Source organism: Pristiophorus japonicus, chromosome 24, assembly GCF_044704955.1.
Source record: "Pristiophorus japonicus isolate sPriJap1 chromosome 24, sPriJap1.hap1, whole genome shotgun sequence".
Taxonomy (NCBI): Eukaryota; Metazoa; Chordata; class Chondrichthyes; family Pristiophoridae; genus Pristiophorus; species Pristiophorus japonicus.
The window spans coordinates 14,284,326-14,300,927 of NC_092000.1; the positions used below are offsets into that span (position 1 = coordinate 14,284,326).

Consider the following 16,602-nt stretch of genomic DNA (forward strand, 5'->3'; position numbering starts at 1 on the left):
AAACATATTGCTGCTCTGTTTTTATTGGCTGAAACGCTATCACAGTCCACGAAGGGTTGACCTCTGTGTGCTTTGAAGAGCGACAGAATGTTGAAAACTGACAACGAAGACATCATTGCAAGACTCTTCTCTACCAACACCCCCATGCCAAGGCTAAAGCGCTATTTCTATGCAGGAGGACTAAGAAGAATTATTAGCAATGTTAACGCTCCTTGCGTCTTCAAAAGCCCTATAATCCTTCTCTTTTTTTGCTGTTGGCACCAATGTCATCGTGGGTTTTCTTATTAGAAACCTATCCTGTTTTCTTCCCTCACTCTTTTCAATCGTGTTGGCTGTGGCTCAGTGGGCAGCGCCCTCGCCTCCGAAGGTTGTGGGTTCGAGTCCCACTCCAGGGACTTGAGCACATAAATCTAGGCTGACACTCCCAGTGCAGTGCTGAGGGAGTGCCGCACTGTCGGAGGTGCCGTCTTTCGGATGAGACGTTAAACCGAGGCCCCGTCTGCTCTCTCAGGTGGACGTAAAAGATCCCATGGTCACTATTTCGAAGAAGAGCAGGGGAGTTATCCCCGGTGTTCCTGGGGCCAATATTTATCCCTCATCTAAACACAGATTATCCGGTCATTATCTGTTTGTGGGAGCTTGCTGTGCACAAATTGGCTGCTGCGTCTGCCACATTACAACAGTGACTACACTTCAAAAAGTACTTAGTTGGCTGGAAAATGCTTTGAGACGTCCGGTGGTCGTGAAAGGCACTATATAAACGCAAGTCTTTCTTTCTTTTTATTGGGTGGAAAGCGCTTTGAGACGTCCGGTGGCCGTGAAAGGCGCTATATGAATGTATGTTTTTTTTGAGGGGGTGGTGGCGGTGTCCTACACTACTGAGGCTTGGCCCTTCACTCACATTGTTTTGTAAAACCAATTACATGTGCTATGGTTTGATTTAAGTAGTGCAATTGAGCCAAAAGCTGTACTACTCCCAGTTTTAGATATTTAGCTCACAAAAACTGTGTTTGGGGGCAGAGGGGGGTTGTTATTTCCTGCAACTTCCCTTCAAGGAAGGTTCATAACATTTTGTGATTCTAATTTCTGACCTATCCCATCCCATCACAGCAGGCACTTAGCACAAATCCAGCTGAGGAAGGATAGGATTTAAAGGAACGTGGGTTTAATTTTCAGTAACATCTATATTGGATGAAGATAGGCTATCAGGCTGAGAGCATTATTATCCTACAAAGTTTCCTGCCTTTGTTACATTCGCTTAGCTTAACGGCACTCTCAAAACATTCAGATTTTCCGGAGAATTTTATTTTTTAAAAGAGAAACTGCTTTCATGACAACGCATTTAACAATCGTTCCGTTTTTGGGGGCGGGGGGGGGTGGTGGGGGGGGAGAGAGGAAGGGAGATGGAACACTAATAATGATGTTGGACACAAGTGATAGAGCAATGCAACTCGCTCCATTATGTTGTAAAGAAAAGTCTAAGTCAAGGTGTGTAATTGGACTAGGGCGTGCAATTACCCAGTGTATGTTCAAGTGAGATAATCCAAACATAGAGTGACCCAGTCCTAGATTAAAAGCCACGCCAAAATATGCTGCAGAAGCAAATACTAAACTTGAACTGTGCCGTTAAACTTGAACTGGCGACTAGTGTGAGATCAATTCATAGGCTCAAGGTCCCAATGGATTGTTGCTCCCAACTTGACACCATCCAAAGGATCTAAGGTATCCTAAGTGAACAATCCCTCAGTACAAGAAAGACTTGCATTTATATAGCGCCTTTCATGACCATCGGACGTCTGAAAAAGCTTTACAGCCAATGAAGTACTTTTTGGAGTGCAGTCACTGTTGTAATGTGGGAAACACAGCAGCCAATTTGTTCATCTGGTTTTGTTATGTTGATTAAGGAATAAATATTGGTCCCAGGACACCGGGGATAACTCCCCCTGCTCTTCTTCGAAATAGTGCCGCGGGATCTTTTACCTCCGCCTGAGAGAGCAGACGGGGCCTCGGTTTAACGTCTCATCTGAACGACGGCACCTCCGACAGTGTGGCACTCCCTCAGCACCGCACTGGGAGAGTCAGCCTAGATTTTTGAGCTCCACAACAACAATTTGAATTTATATAGCGCCTTTAACGTAGTAAAACGTCCCAAGGCGCTTCACAGGAGTATTTTATAAGACAAAAAATTTGACACTGAGCCACATAAGGAGAAATTAGGGCAGGTGACCAAAAACCTGGTCAGAGTTTTAAGGAGGAAAGAGAGGTAAAGCAATTTAGGCAGGGCATTTCAGTGCTTAGAACATAAGAAATAGGAGTTGGCCAGTCGAGCCTGCTCCGCCATTCAATAAGATCAAGGCTGATCTGATCTTAGCCTCAACTCTTGACTCACTTATCTTAGGGCCCAGGCAACAGAAAGCACAGCCACCAATGGTTAAGCAGTTATAATCATGGATGCTCAAGAGCGCAGACTTTGAGGAGCACAGATATCTCGAGTCTCTGGAGTGGGACTTGAACTCACAACCTTCTGACTCAGAGGCAAGGGTGCCACCCACTGAGCCACGGCTGAGACTCATTGAGACATGACGTTTGGTCTGGAGATGTCACTAGTACATTCAGTCAATGTCATGTACCACTTTATAAAATATGTTGGAAGGTGCAGGAGGCAAAAATATAGCCAATCTTGTCTCCATTTTGACTGCCTTAACTCCTGAAAAATTGACCTCCAGTTTCAGAACCCTAAAAAGATTTATATAGCACCTTTCGCCACCACCGGATGCCTCAAAGCGGTTTACAGCCAATGAAGTACCTTTGGAGTGTAGTCACTGTTGTAATGTAGGAAACGCAGCAGCCAATTTGCGCACAGCAAGCTCCCACAAACAGCAATGTGATAATGACCATATAATCTGTTTTAGTGATGTTGATTGAGGGATAAATATTGGCCCCAGGACACCGGGGATAACTCCCCCTGCTCTCCTTCGAAATAGTGATCACGGGATCTTTTACATCCACTCGAGAGCAGACGGGGCCTCGGTTTAACGTCTGATCCGACAGACGGCACCTCCGACAGTGCAGCGCTCCCTCAGCACTGCACTGGGAGTGTCAGCCTAGATATACGTGCTCAAGTCCCTGGAGTGGGACCAGAACCCACAACCTTCTGGCTCCGATGAGAGAGTGCTACCCACCGAGCCACAGCTGAGATTCTAGATACAACAGTGACCTGGTGTTCGCTCACTCGGAGCCTGGACTCCAAAGCATTCAGACTCCCACTTGTTGATGGCACGAAAGAATGGATTGCCATTTAAACAGCACTTCATCGCGTCCTCAAGACATTCCCAAATGGTTCAGCACCAACGGGTTTGTTTTTGAAGTGCGCTCACAGATGTTTGATAGGCAAGTGCCACGGCCAACTGCCCACAGCAAGGTGGCACAAACAACAAGAGAACAGATCAGATGAACACTTTTTGACAGTGTTGTTCAAGGGAGGCACATTCGTCGTGCGTCTAAAATTGGTTTCAGGCTGCAACAAGGGAGGACAAGGGTCGATGCCGAGATTGGTGCTCCATCTGTCCTCAGACTGTTTCGCCATGCCAAAAACTGCTAGTGACATCTAGTGGCAGAACATCAATGCTGCAGCAACCTTTGATCACTTCTCCAACTTGGACAGCTTGTACGCTTTCTCTCGGGTCCAGCTGGAATGAGAAGCAACCCAGCGAGGGGCTCAGCCAACGCCTCAGCCTGACTACCTTCCTGCTGGTTGAAGCTGCGGCCTCGTTTGAGGAAGATCATAGGATCTTTTTCCCCGCCAACCTTTATTCCTGATGCAGAGTCAGCTCCGCTTAATTGGGAGTACCCTGGCTTCTGTGGTGGCTGTGGAATCCCATAGTCAGCACAGCCCCGTCCAGGCTGGTGTCCCGGAGCTGAGGGAGTGCTGCCTTGTTGGAGGTGCTGGCTTTTGGAGGTGAAGTCAAACTGAGATCCTGCCGGCCGGGGTTCAGTTGGGCTTCAACCATCGTCTACTCGAAGAAGAGCAGTGTCCTGGCCAGCATCCCCTTCCTCAAGCAACACCACCGAAAACAAACTAATGGGTCACTCACTTGTCCACAGTTCGCTGAATGTTGGTTGGCTGCAACACTTGCCTACCTACCAACATCGTTCGCAGGCCAGACACGAGACTCCCAAAGCAAGCGCTCTACTCGGAACACCTTCACGGCAAACGAGCCCAAGGTGGGAAGAGGAAACGTTACAGGAACACCCTCAAAGCCTCCCTGATAAAGTGCAACAGCCCCACCGACACCTGGGAGTCCCTGGCCAAAGACCGCCCTAAGTGGAGGAAGTGCATCCGGGAGGGCGCTGAGCACCTCGAGTCTCGTCGCTGAGAGCGTGCAGAAACCAAGCGCAGGCAGCGGAAGGAGCGCGCGGCAAATCTGTCCCATCCTCCCTTACCCTCAACGACTGACTGTCCCACCTGTGACAGGGTCTGTGGCTCTCGTATTGGACTGTTCAGCCATCTATGGACTCATTTTAAGAGCGGAAGCAAGTCTTCCTCGATTCCGAGGGACTGTCTATGATTGATAATCCCATTCTGCCAAGCACATTGCCACGGTTGAGCTACGTCATAAGGTCTTATACTCGTGGAGCCGTTTCCTATATTAACAAAGGAGGGAGTCAAATGAAGCTGGTCCCATTTTTAAACGAGGCAAGTGTCCTCTTTGGCTGAATAAATAAGAGGAAGCCTGTGAAATACCGGACAGGATCACGGCAACCAAAGTGGTCGCCCAGTATTTTGGAACGGAATTCCAGCATCCCGGCACATTCAATGTGCCCAACGACAGATGATTTTTTTTAATGCTTACTCGGGGTTGAAAACAAAGTAGGTTCTGTTATACGATCCAAACGTTAGGGCGAAGAGCACATGTTGTCTGTCCTTGGCCCTCCGTGGCAGCAACAGCTGACCCCCAACGGGTTAATGACAGACTGTTCTTTGCCAGGCTTGGTCCCAAACTTGGTCGTAATTCCACTGCCCCCCCCCCCCCAACCCCGCCCCACCACCCCTCCCCAATTTCTCCCCGCAGGGACACACTCGTACCACGGCACACTTTCACGGGCACTGCTCATCGCCTGGTACTTTGCCCGAATGCCCATTCTTCACCCACGCGTCTGGATGGCGAATAAATTCCACCAGGGAGGCACGAGAGCTGAGCCAACATTTGCACACCTTCGAGCGAGGGAGTGGGGAGGGCTGCCAGGGGAGGGTGGGGGGGGGGGGGTCACTGGAACACGTGTCAGATTCTGAGGGGGCTTGACAGGGCAGATGCAGAGAGGATGTTTCCTCTCAGGGGGGGGGTTATCTAGAAGTTTCAGAATAAGGGGTCGCCCATTTTAAAACGGAAATGAGGAGGAATTTCTTCTCTCAGAGGGTGGTGAGACTTTGGAGTTCTCTACCCTCAGAGCACTGTGAAGGCTGGGTCATTGAATAATATTTAAGGTGAAGATAGACAGATTTTTGAACGATAAGGGAGTCAAGGGTTATGGGGAGCGGGCAGGGAAGTGGAGTTGAGGCCACGATCAGATCAGCCGTGACCTTATTGAATGGCGGAGCAGGCTCGAGGGGCCAAATGGCCGACTCCTGCTCCTATTTCGTATGTTCTTATATAACACCATCGGGCTCGTGTTTCTCTTTCTGTAACTCGGGGGCGGGATGTCGACGTGGATCAGTGCTGCCTGTACAGCTGCCTTCGCAGAGATCAGCTGGCTCAGGGGATTGAATCTGCGGCCTACTGGCTCACACCCCCCCCCCCACTCCACCCCACCCCACCCGTGCCACTCAGCCAAGGTTAGTGCCAACCCTTTCGAGTGTCTCCTTGGACCCTCCCTGCTCGAGGCAGCTTGGCTGCAGCGTCAACAACCCTGTGGCTACCCGGAACCGAGTCTCCGTTCCCAGACCCTCCGACAGCCGACATCTTATGCATCAGGAAAAGACCTCGGAACATGGCTCACCAACAAGATCGGAAAATCCGAAGCACACCCTTTCCAGTCACAGACAAGCATTTCACACCACAAGACACTGAAGAATTTTTTTATCCTTCAACGGGGGGGGGCGGGGGGGGGGGAGCTGAATGTGTTATAAATATACGCAGCACATTTATTTATCAATAGAAAGATATTATAAATATATATATTAATGCTTTATATAAATATATACATCTATTGAACAGAACCCAGGTATAGGGCAGTGAGTGGGAAATAAAATATTTAAATAAATAAAAAAAATCTTTCAGCTCGCTGTTTATTTAACGAGGAGATTTTTTTTTTGACTTCTGCTGGACGACGAACAGATGTCCCAACCTTTTCTTGGCCAATGAGCCCCTCAAGCTGGAGGGTTTCTGAGCCACAATTCATGAGGCATCAGAACTCGGGCATCGATGCAATAGGCTGCACAGAAAGGGTGTCAAATAGGCTGGGGCAGGTCGCAGTGCAACGAGAGGCTCAACAACAGTGGATCAATGGATAACAGTGAGAGCAGCCCACAATTTTTTTTGCAATTGTTCACTCCAGTCGTGACGGGTTGGCTTTACGCTAACCTTGTTCTGAGAAAATAAGCCTGTACTTTTTAAGAAAACTGTTTTCTTGTGGGTGGGGGGGGGGGTGGTGGAGGGGTGGGTGGGGTGGAGGGGTGGGTGAAGTCTTGCTAAGGTGGCCCCAGTTCCCCTATTCCTGTCATTCCACACCTTCATCGTTCGATGCGAGACTGCGAGCCAACAGGAGCCTTCACCGACTACCGCAGATTAAATCCAAAATAGCCAACGATCGTTTTATATTTTAATACCCTTCAGATGCGACTTACAGCCCACAGGATTCAAATCTCTCCGTTTCAAAATCTCTCTATTTAACTCTTTAGTGCCTCGGTCTCTCTTGTTAAGGTGTTAGTTTGTTTCAACCATTCTGTACACAGGAGATAGGTGATTAATATTTTCGGTGCCGTGGGTGACTCAGCCTGATTCTGCCTCTCCCAACGGCCTATCATTCTCGAATTTTCCCTCTGAACTAGTTGAGCTCCTGGTCACGTTACCCACCAGACATATATTTTCCATTCCTAACCTAACAGTCCCTGCGCTTCCAAGTAATTCATTGTCATGGAAACTGCGCGGAGATGTTGAAGCTAGTATCGGTAATGGTGACCATGAAACTGCCGATTGTCATTAAAAAAAACCCCGTCTGGTTGACTAATGTCCTTTAGGGAAGGAAATCTGCCGCCCTTAGCAGGTCTGGGCCTGTATGTGACTCCAGACCCACAGCAATGTGGTTGACTCTTAACTGCCCTCTGAAATGGCCCAGCGAGACACTCAGTTGTATTCAAGAAGGCGGCTCACCACCACCTTCTCAAGGGGCAATTAGGGATGGGCAATAAATGCCGGCCTTGCCAGCAACGCCTACACCCCGTGAAATCATAAAATTTTTTAAAAGGCAGACGCTGTACAAACACAAATCCTTCTTATTTTCTTTATACATGTGTAGGGTATAAGTTATATATTTTTGCTACTATTCCATTGCTCACCTGACTGTACTACATATAATTAATAATAACTTTTATTTATATAGTGCCTTTAACGTAGTAAAATGTCCCAAGGCGCTTAATAAGATAAAAATGGAAGAAAATTCTGATTAATCAGCTCTCGGTCAGTATTGCATTTATTGCTCTGGTCATTCGGGAAAATTAGCTGACGGGCCAAGAGCCCAGGTGCAGGACAGTGCCAAAGCTAGAAAGAGTCGGAGAGACAGGAGTGACACCTATAAAATAAAACCGAAGAGTGTAGGAATAAACACAGCAACACAATGGGCGCTGCACACAGTCATGAGCTCCAACCCCTCCCCGTCCTGCGGAAACAAAAAAACCATTGCGAACAAATCCAGTTCCGTGCGAGAAGCAGGCTGGCATTCTGCGTGTGACCCGGGTTTCAGGAAAAACGAACGCTGCAAACTGTACTTTGTGGCTGTTTTTTATTTCTTCAAATGCTGCCGCGAGCTTTATGGAGCGGCTGCTGTCGGTCTTAATCTCGCAGCTTCACACAGTCACGCCATTTTAGCCCCTGCTTCAGTGAAGTGAAAATGGTGGGACAGGGCTATCGAGCAACCTGCCTTACAGGCATGTTTTATTCAATGCGTCCGTAGTCAAATATATCAACAGGCACTCATAATTCAGGGTGTATAAATCTCAGATATCTAAATTCATGCAGAATATACATAGAAATTGATGCACTCCAAAAGCGATGGACTGTGGGAAGTATTAAGAGACCCTTTAAGGGGCGATAATCAATGCAAGGATTATTTTATTACCTCTTTTAAAAATGTGACGCTTAGATGGATAGATGTTTTCTAAGACTTTCAAAGTAAAATATAGTTCATAAAACAGATTCGAATATGGCACTGGAAAAACGTCAAGCTCAAATGAATAAACCATTTTTTTTTTTGGACAAGGTAACGCCAGTGCAATCTGGACATAAAATGGTTGTTAGTTCGGTCTCTCGATCATGCCAAGGTGCGCGCAGATAAAATGGGACCGCTTATGGTTTTGCTCTTCAAATTTTAACAGTTGATGGAATGGCCCTATCTACTTTGCTTTGCAGTGTATCAGTGGCCTGACTGATTGCCAATGAAGTGGAGATTGAGAGAGAGAAAAAGAGAGAGAGAGAGAGAGAGAGAGAATAAAATAATTCATTGTACATTCTCCCACAACTCTTTTAAAAAACAATACTAGGCATGAGGAGTACTTCTTTTTCTTGGGATAATTCTTTCACACTGACCTGCACAGTCCTATTGTTTAGGACATTTGGTTACCTACAACACAACCCCTTAGTTAACACATTAATCTGGTAATGCATTTCACAACATTTATAACCAGCACAAATCGCTTTATAGCTGTGAGGGGGAGGAGGGGTGGGGAAGTGGGTGGGGAGGGAGCGAGCGAGCGAGAATTTCCTCTCTCAAAATGAAGGCGGCATTTTAGCTGTGCCCGCATTGACTGGCAAGCGATTGTACTGCTAGGCGGGTCTTGGCACATTCTCATTTCAACCGCATGATTGTGACCCAGACCGGTTATAGCTACCCTCTTTCCATCGCTTGAATGAGTTAACAGGGTGCCAGTCTTTAGAGGCAGAACCAAGGATTACTTACCAAGGTTACTCGATGCGGGCTTGGGAGTTTGTGCTGGGAATAAATCAGAACTCTCTACGTTCCATTTTCATGCTCATCAACAACCTCCCAACAATGCCCAAATAAAACAGCCCTCCAGTCCGTAATACACAAATAACTTCTCCCTTCCAAGAACACTTTTGCGCCAATGTAAGATGAGATTCAATCAGTGCGATGGACTAATACATAAAGTTCAAGATCTTTCTTCCAAATTTTGACACATCTTGGGTCGCAATGCACATCTAAATAATAAGAAGGTCACCTTTAGCATTTCTTTAAAGGACAGGCAGACTTTGTCAGTCACTCAGGCAGCTAGTTGTCGAATTTTTCTTTGCATTCGGCTGTGTCAGTAAAAAAAAAAGTTTGTCTCTTTTAAAGTCCCGGTGCCCATTACAAGTGTGGCACTTACCCAGCAGGAGTGAGGTCGCACATGCATCCTCACAATGAAAGGGGGCATGAAACACAACATAAGAATTCATATATTGGCGTTAGCATCAGACACAATGCATAATTGGACAATGTACACATTGGATGCAAATCAAACGTTTACTCATTTTCTATGACTATGACACTTGTTATACCTCCCAGCAGCGCGCGGTCACATCATTACCACACTCACATCCCAATTTGGTTTGCGAGTGGGAGATTTCGTCTTAGCTTCTGGGCATAGATGTCAGAATATCTACTCCCTTGACACGATCTAGGGGTTTATTGGCTCTTTCGCTCACACCAAAGTGTTGCAAGCGAGAGTGGGCTCGATGGAAGCGGCCTACATTTTGGGAGCGTTTACCGTAAATCGCACTCGCAGCCTCGGTTGCAGAGGCAGTGGGTCTAAGCCCTGCACATGACTGATCGCCGGCAGACCAGTGCATTACTGGGCAAGTTTCGGAGAAAGGGGAGGCCAAAAATTAAATTTAGGTCCTGTCTGCCCATTCAGGTGGGCATTAAAGATACAAAGTGACGATGGTCTCGTTGGCACTTTGGCAGTGGGAGACAAAATAGGCTAGAGTGCCTTAAATTTAATTTTAATTACACATATATATAAATATATATGTTTTAATTCCTTCTGCCCTCCCATTGACTTTACTGTTCTCAGTGTGTAAAGCGTGGGCTGAGAATTATTTTTTTTACAACTTCAACCACAAACATGAAGGTTTTTTGAGGAAGAGAAAGAAAACGAATTTAACTTAATAAATTTCAAAAAATATGGGATCAGTCGGAATGTTAATGGGCTCCTGTTGGCTGCTCTCAGTGTAAGGATTGACATCGCTGGAGATTTTATTTAAGTCGAATTGAATTTGTTCAGTATTTTCTTCCTTATTTTTGCAATTATCGAATGATATTTGTCAGAAACAATTTATTTGATTGGCAACACCTTTTGTCGGGATAAAAACAAAAGTAAGAATTTTATCTTTTTACAAAACCAAAAAAGGCACACGCTCAGTAAGCATGCACAAGGGGTTAAATACAACAGCCACTGTCCGAAACGAAAAAGGGACATTTTTATACTTTCCCCCTTCTTTGGCTTTCGCGATTAATTTTTTTTAAAACAAGATGAAGAATTTTGATTTTCTGTGCCTGTGTTGATTCCCTAGCTTCAGTGGACGTTGCTTCTGACTGTACATAGGGAAATTTTTTTCAGAGGAAAGGGTCCAAACACAGCACCGTCGTTCCGCAAAAATCGATCATACGCAATCAAGGCCGCGCGGACAAGCACAAGGATCGCAATCGGTTAAGCAAATGGGCAACTTACCTGGGCTGTGAACAAAATAGGCCAAATACAAGTCAAGTTCCTTTACAGAAACTCCAATGTGATGTGGCTGGACGCACAGGCCATGGTTACCACACTGAGGTGATTTCACCAGGCGCTCACCATCAGTACTTTCTAAGGGAGTCCCTTTGAACAAGATGACCATGACTAGGTCTAACCTCCAGACCTTGTCGGCCTGCCTCAAGCAATCGATCCGCCGAATCTTGCCTTTCTGGTCGGGGTTGGAAAGGACACAGCACGGAGCCTTCTTGCCGGTGATGGTCAGCACGAAATCCTCCCGGAATTCCGGCCGGATATCTTTCCGCAGTTTCGCCAGGAGCCGGGACGCCCACTTCTGCTTGATTTCAGGCTTCTCTCCAAGGAGCTCGTCCTTGACTACTCTCTCCTCGTCCTTGGACATGCGTTTCTCGTGCTTCTTGAAGTACTTGCGCTTGCGAGCCTGCAGGTTGAACCATGTGTACGAAAAGGCACGGACGTGAGGGAGAAGTGCTTCGATGAAGGGATGAAATTCATCCTGTTGGCGGAAGAGGAGAGGAAGGGAGGGAAGGGGTGGTGGGTGGGTGGGGGGGGGGAGGTTTGGTTGTTGGAAGAGAAGGAAACAAAGGAGAGAAGGGCAATCAATACGGTTAGGAAACAATTGAGAAAACGAGTCCAAAAAAATAAAAATAAAACACGGTAGCTTTGCTAAACGCGCGCACGCAAACACACACACACACGCGCGCACACAGCGGTAAAATACAGTTCCATTGAGTCTGTGCAGGCATTTTTTAAATAGTTACCATTTCGAACTCTCATTACGTAGAAAACTGCTCTGTGTTCAATGATTGTACCCAATACGGGCCGAATGAGTACCTCGCACACACACACGCACAAAATGTGACACTTCCAGAAAACGGCTCTATATATTTTTTTTTTAAAAGGGACTTAATCGAGCACAAACAAGCCTTGGCCAAAAAAAGAAAGTTCGTCTGATAGCAAGGCTCCTCTGGCCTATTTGGAACGAGAAGCCGCAGCAATGGAGGGACGGATTGCCGTGTTGGAGTGAGTATGAGACCGCTGGCAGAGAAGACTGCAGCTTTCTTTCTCTCTCTCTCTCTCTCTCTCTCTCTCTCCCTCTCTCTCTCGCTCTCTCGCTCGCTCTCTCTTTCCCCACACAATCCCCAACCATTTGCTTGAGTTCTTGCCAGCATAAGGCCCACCTATTTGGCAAAGTCACGCCTACCAGGCAGCCAATCCCCGCTCCTAAAGAGGGACTGTGCAGTCGGAGATAGAATGCCATTTGCCAAATCGACTATTTTATATGCAATGAATAAGCAAAGTCCAGCATTTATGAATTTTTCATTTTTTTTCTCTCTCTCTCTCTCTTTCTCTCTGTACTATGGCAGGTTAGGGGCATCACACACCATTAGAAACACACACAGTCCCACTAGACCCCAACCAGCTGCTCTTCTTAATGGGAATGATCAGATTAACAAACAAACAATTTAATTTCATCCCTTTTTTATATATAAAAAAAATTGCCCCTTCCGCTCTGCGAAGCAACTTGGTTTTAAATAGACATGGGAGCAGGTCGGGGGGGAAATAAATTAACAAAAAGAACAAAAACAAATTGTAAATGGTCGGCATTACCCCTTTGCGCACAGACCTGTCTGTGCAACATTAGTGCCTTTCCTGCCACTTGCTGCTCCCCGAAATAAAAATACGTCCTCACCCTTTAATTGCAATTGTTTCTTTAAATAAAAATAGTTTGCCAAAAAAATAATAACCCCGTAAAACGTCATGATGGATTGAAAGGCTATTGTGATCTGAAAAGAAACGTTAAGAGATCTTTTGCTCGCCCGCTCTCTCTCCAAAGCTGTAACTCACGGCAAACTCCGAACTATCGTTCAACTTTTTAATTCTTTTTTTTTTAAAAGCCACTTCTTTGCACAGCACCGCCCCACACTCCCCAGGCCTTCTGCCAGTCTCACCGCCCTGTCTGAAAATAGGTCAACACCGGCTGCGTTTTCACTTTAGCAACCCGTGGTAACATTGTTTAAAAAAAGAGAGAGAGAGAGAGAAGAGAAAGTTAACCCATCGACTAACCCGGTGTTACTGCCGACTGAATACCCAGTCCTGACAAAGACCCTTTTTGCAACTGTCCTTTTTTTCACTGCAGATACCTGCTCTGCCTGTCCAGCATTGGCAGTTTTATTCCCTTTCTCTCTCTCTCTCTCTCTGCAAGTGAATGTATGAAAGTTTGGGTTTCAAAGCGGCTCGTCGCGAGGTCGAGTGAAAAAACTAAAATGCTGCTTCGATTTGGGAAAAAATTTAAACCAAGGCTTTTGAAACTTTTATTATTAATTTTTTTTCTCTCCCCGCAATGAGAATTTTTTTTTAAGTATGTGTGCGCACGAGGATCGGGAAAGAAAAATCGAGGGAAATAAAATTTTAAACGGCCAGACACATTTTAGATTTGTGTGTGTGTGTGTGTGTGTGTGTGTGTGCGTGCGTGCTTTATTTTTTGGCTGGGTTAAGTCTCAGAGACGCAGCACCTCACACAGATCCGTGTCGGCTTCGGAAGACTCCTGCGTCCCGTGGAAGGACAATCAGAGGAGGCTCCGAAAAGCGGGACCCTTGCTTCTGTCTCTGCGCTGTCCCGGAGCGCAGCACAGGTGTAAGCAACTGAAAGCCGGCACGCCTGCCTGCATTTTTTTTTTTGTTTTTCAATTCTGGTAACAATCCGTAGCTTGTTCGACTGACGTGTGTTAACAGTTTGCAAGGCTTTGGGATTAAACCTGCGCGCGGAGAGTGTGTGTGGGGAGGTGGTGCTGGGGAAGGCAGTGCGGTAAATTTATCAGACTTAATCCCAGTGTGGCCTTGACTGTATTTATGTTGGCACAAGGCCTCATTGACATATAAAATAATTGTTTAGTGTTCTGCGACTGAGGTATGCAAATCACAAAGGATAAAAACCCACACTCTGATGTACCTGGGCCCTCGAATTCGTCTTCACTTTGCAATCCTATCCAAAGCACTTTTTCGTAACCAAGTCTTCACTTGGCATTGCCTCAAACTGTGTCTTTTAACCGAGAGATTTCACGGATCAAGTGGGCGCTGTCCCCACCAACCCAACTCCCCTCCCCCTTCCTCCACACCCCCCCCCCCAACCCCAAACTTTAATATTTCCACAAACATACCCTTTATCCTACACAACATTTGGCACAGCACACGAGAGTCAGGAACTAACCGACGCATGGCTAAGCTTGCTCGGAGGTGAGGCAATGCTTGCATTCCACTTATTCAAACCATCTAATTTCCCCCCAAACATTGCTCCTAGCTCTATGTGTGTGGGTGTGTGTGTTTTTCGACAAAAAAAATCTTGTCCATCCAACAAGTTGCAAATTTAAAACGTCCCATTATATTTTGACAAACCAATTTTTTTCTTAAATATAATTCCAGTCCAAAATTAACTTCAAGGTGAATAAACCACTTCACAGATATACCCTGCCTGGTCTGATAACAAAGGATTTTGAGAGTAAGTAATAGGGAAGGAGATTTTTTTTTTTAAGTGCGTCTTATTAAAATTAAATCTCACTGTCCCCCTATGAACTATAGCCAATTTTCAAATAGATTCAGTATATATAAATCATATATATTATTTATAAATACCTTGTAAATAAAAATATATTATACATATATATAATATATATCCACATCTTTTGTTGCATATATATAAGCATTTTAAAAACATATACATAGCTATAATATCCATGTATATTTTACATTGTATGTATTAAATTAATATATATATCTCTATATTATATATATAAGCATTTTTAAACATATACAAAGATATAATATCCATATATATTATATACTGTATATAGATAATATGTAATACATGTGTGTATATATCTATATATAGATGTTATATAACTAATATATACACATCTCCTGCTGGATATATTTAAGCATTTTTCAAACATATACAAGGATATAATATCCATGTATTTTATATACTGTGTATAGATAATCTGTATTACATGTGTGTATATATCTATAAATAGATTATATTTATATATATATATATATAATACAAGACATTTGTATAAATATATTCTTGGTGAAAAAATTACTCATCGCACTTGGCAATATTTCCACCAATATCATAAATGTATATATCACACTGCCGAGAGATCTGTTTAATCTCAGATTGGATTTCAATGGACCAGTGACTAAAAATATCAGAGTTTAAATATTTTGAAGAGGTTCATTCAAACAAATATTTAAAAAATTAAAAAGAAATTGTGTCCAGAAATGTGATTCAAGGATTGCGGTCTTTAAAGGTCGAATTTGTTATTAATTTTAATTTTTAAACAGTCTATTCTATAACCGGCTGGAGGGGAGGGAGAGATCAACACTGTACAGTTAGGGGTTAATGGCGAAACTCACATTAACACATTTTGCCCCCCGCCCCTGATATTTTAGATAACTTCCATGCTAGGTAAGTCCATTAAAGGATGTCACATTTCATTGTGCAAAGTGGCTATATTTTTCCCTCCTTGTCAATCAGCATTACCGATTTCGAAGTGTACAAGGGGACTTATTCAGCCGGGCCAGTGTACTAAGTTTCCTAATTTGTTTTGAACACATTGCAGCAACTCAAGAAAATATTGTTGCTAATAAGCAGAGAAATTGAACAGGATTTTAAACAGTGTTTTCGAATTCAATTTCAGCAAGAATTATTTAATGAATATTTTTAAAATGTTAACATTCATTAATTTAGATGAAGCAGCTCTCAAAATGCATTTTTAATATTTGGGGATTAAGAGGGGGGGTGTTGGAGATCGACAAAAGCTGATAAAATGATCACTTTGAAATTGAAGTTAGGGGAGAATTATTTTAGTTTAGAAAGGGATCCTTTGTGCAGACGGAGCAGCTGCCTCTTGGAGCTCGCACTGTGTATAAGCCAAGTAAATAGTTTATTTACGTTCACAAAGCAAGGCACCGTGAGCCAAGAGCTGCGACTCGGGAGGGGTTGAACCATCCGCGAGAGCCGGGAGAAAAAGCGAGGCAACGACTCTCTCTCTCTCTCTTTCGCAGTGCAAAAACAAAACTACATTAAAAAAAAATAAGCAAAAACCGACGAGTCGGAAGTTCAGAAGCGAAACTCAGGTACACTGGAAAAATATTTCCAAGCGAGAGGCTGCACTACTTTTGATTGTCTCTCTTGTGTCTGTGTGTGAGTGTGTGTTTGTGTGTTTATTCCTGAAGCCCTTTTGAAATAATTTCTCAATAGAATACAAGTCACCGAGCATTATCAACAACTCCTGTATCGTGAGAGAGGCAAGGGATTGAAAAACTAAAACCACAAAACGTTAGATTTTTTTTAAAATAAGGTTTGAATTCCCAAATTTGCGCCCACGTCTGATTCCAATTGATTTTTGGAAAAAAAAAACACAAATTCTGCCTTTATTCATCGGGTCGCTTTTTAAATATTTTTTTTGAGGGGAAGGGGGGGAGAGGGGAGCTTTGCTATCAGAAAAGTTGCAAGAGTTAAATCTCAAAATGCAACAGGAGAAAGTAAAAGGGAGAGTGTCTATTCTTGCTTTAAGAGGCTGTCGGCAGTAGCTCGACTAATTCGCACTCTGCAAGGGACT

General features: G+C 44.6%; 1 protein-coding gene across 4 annotated transcripts in view; it reads right to left on the bottom strand.

Annotated features, from left to right (window-relative positions):
- nfixb (nuclear factor I/Xb) overlaps positions 1–16,602 on the bottom strand; it is a 506,036-nt gene that overhangs the window by 424,224 nt on the left and 65,210 nt on the right. For 3 of the 4 annotated variants that reach the window (XM_070867267.1, XM_070867268.1, XM_070867270.1), the window contains one exon: positions 10,943–11,474. In XM_070867267.1, the coding sequence (XP_070723368.1) occupies positions 10,943–11,474 (532 nt within the window). Of the gene's footprint in view, positions 1–10,942; positions 11,475–11,739; positions 12,097–16,602 lie in introns of those variants that run through there. The other variant, XM_070867271.1, reaches the window with a different exon arrangement.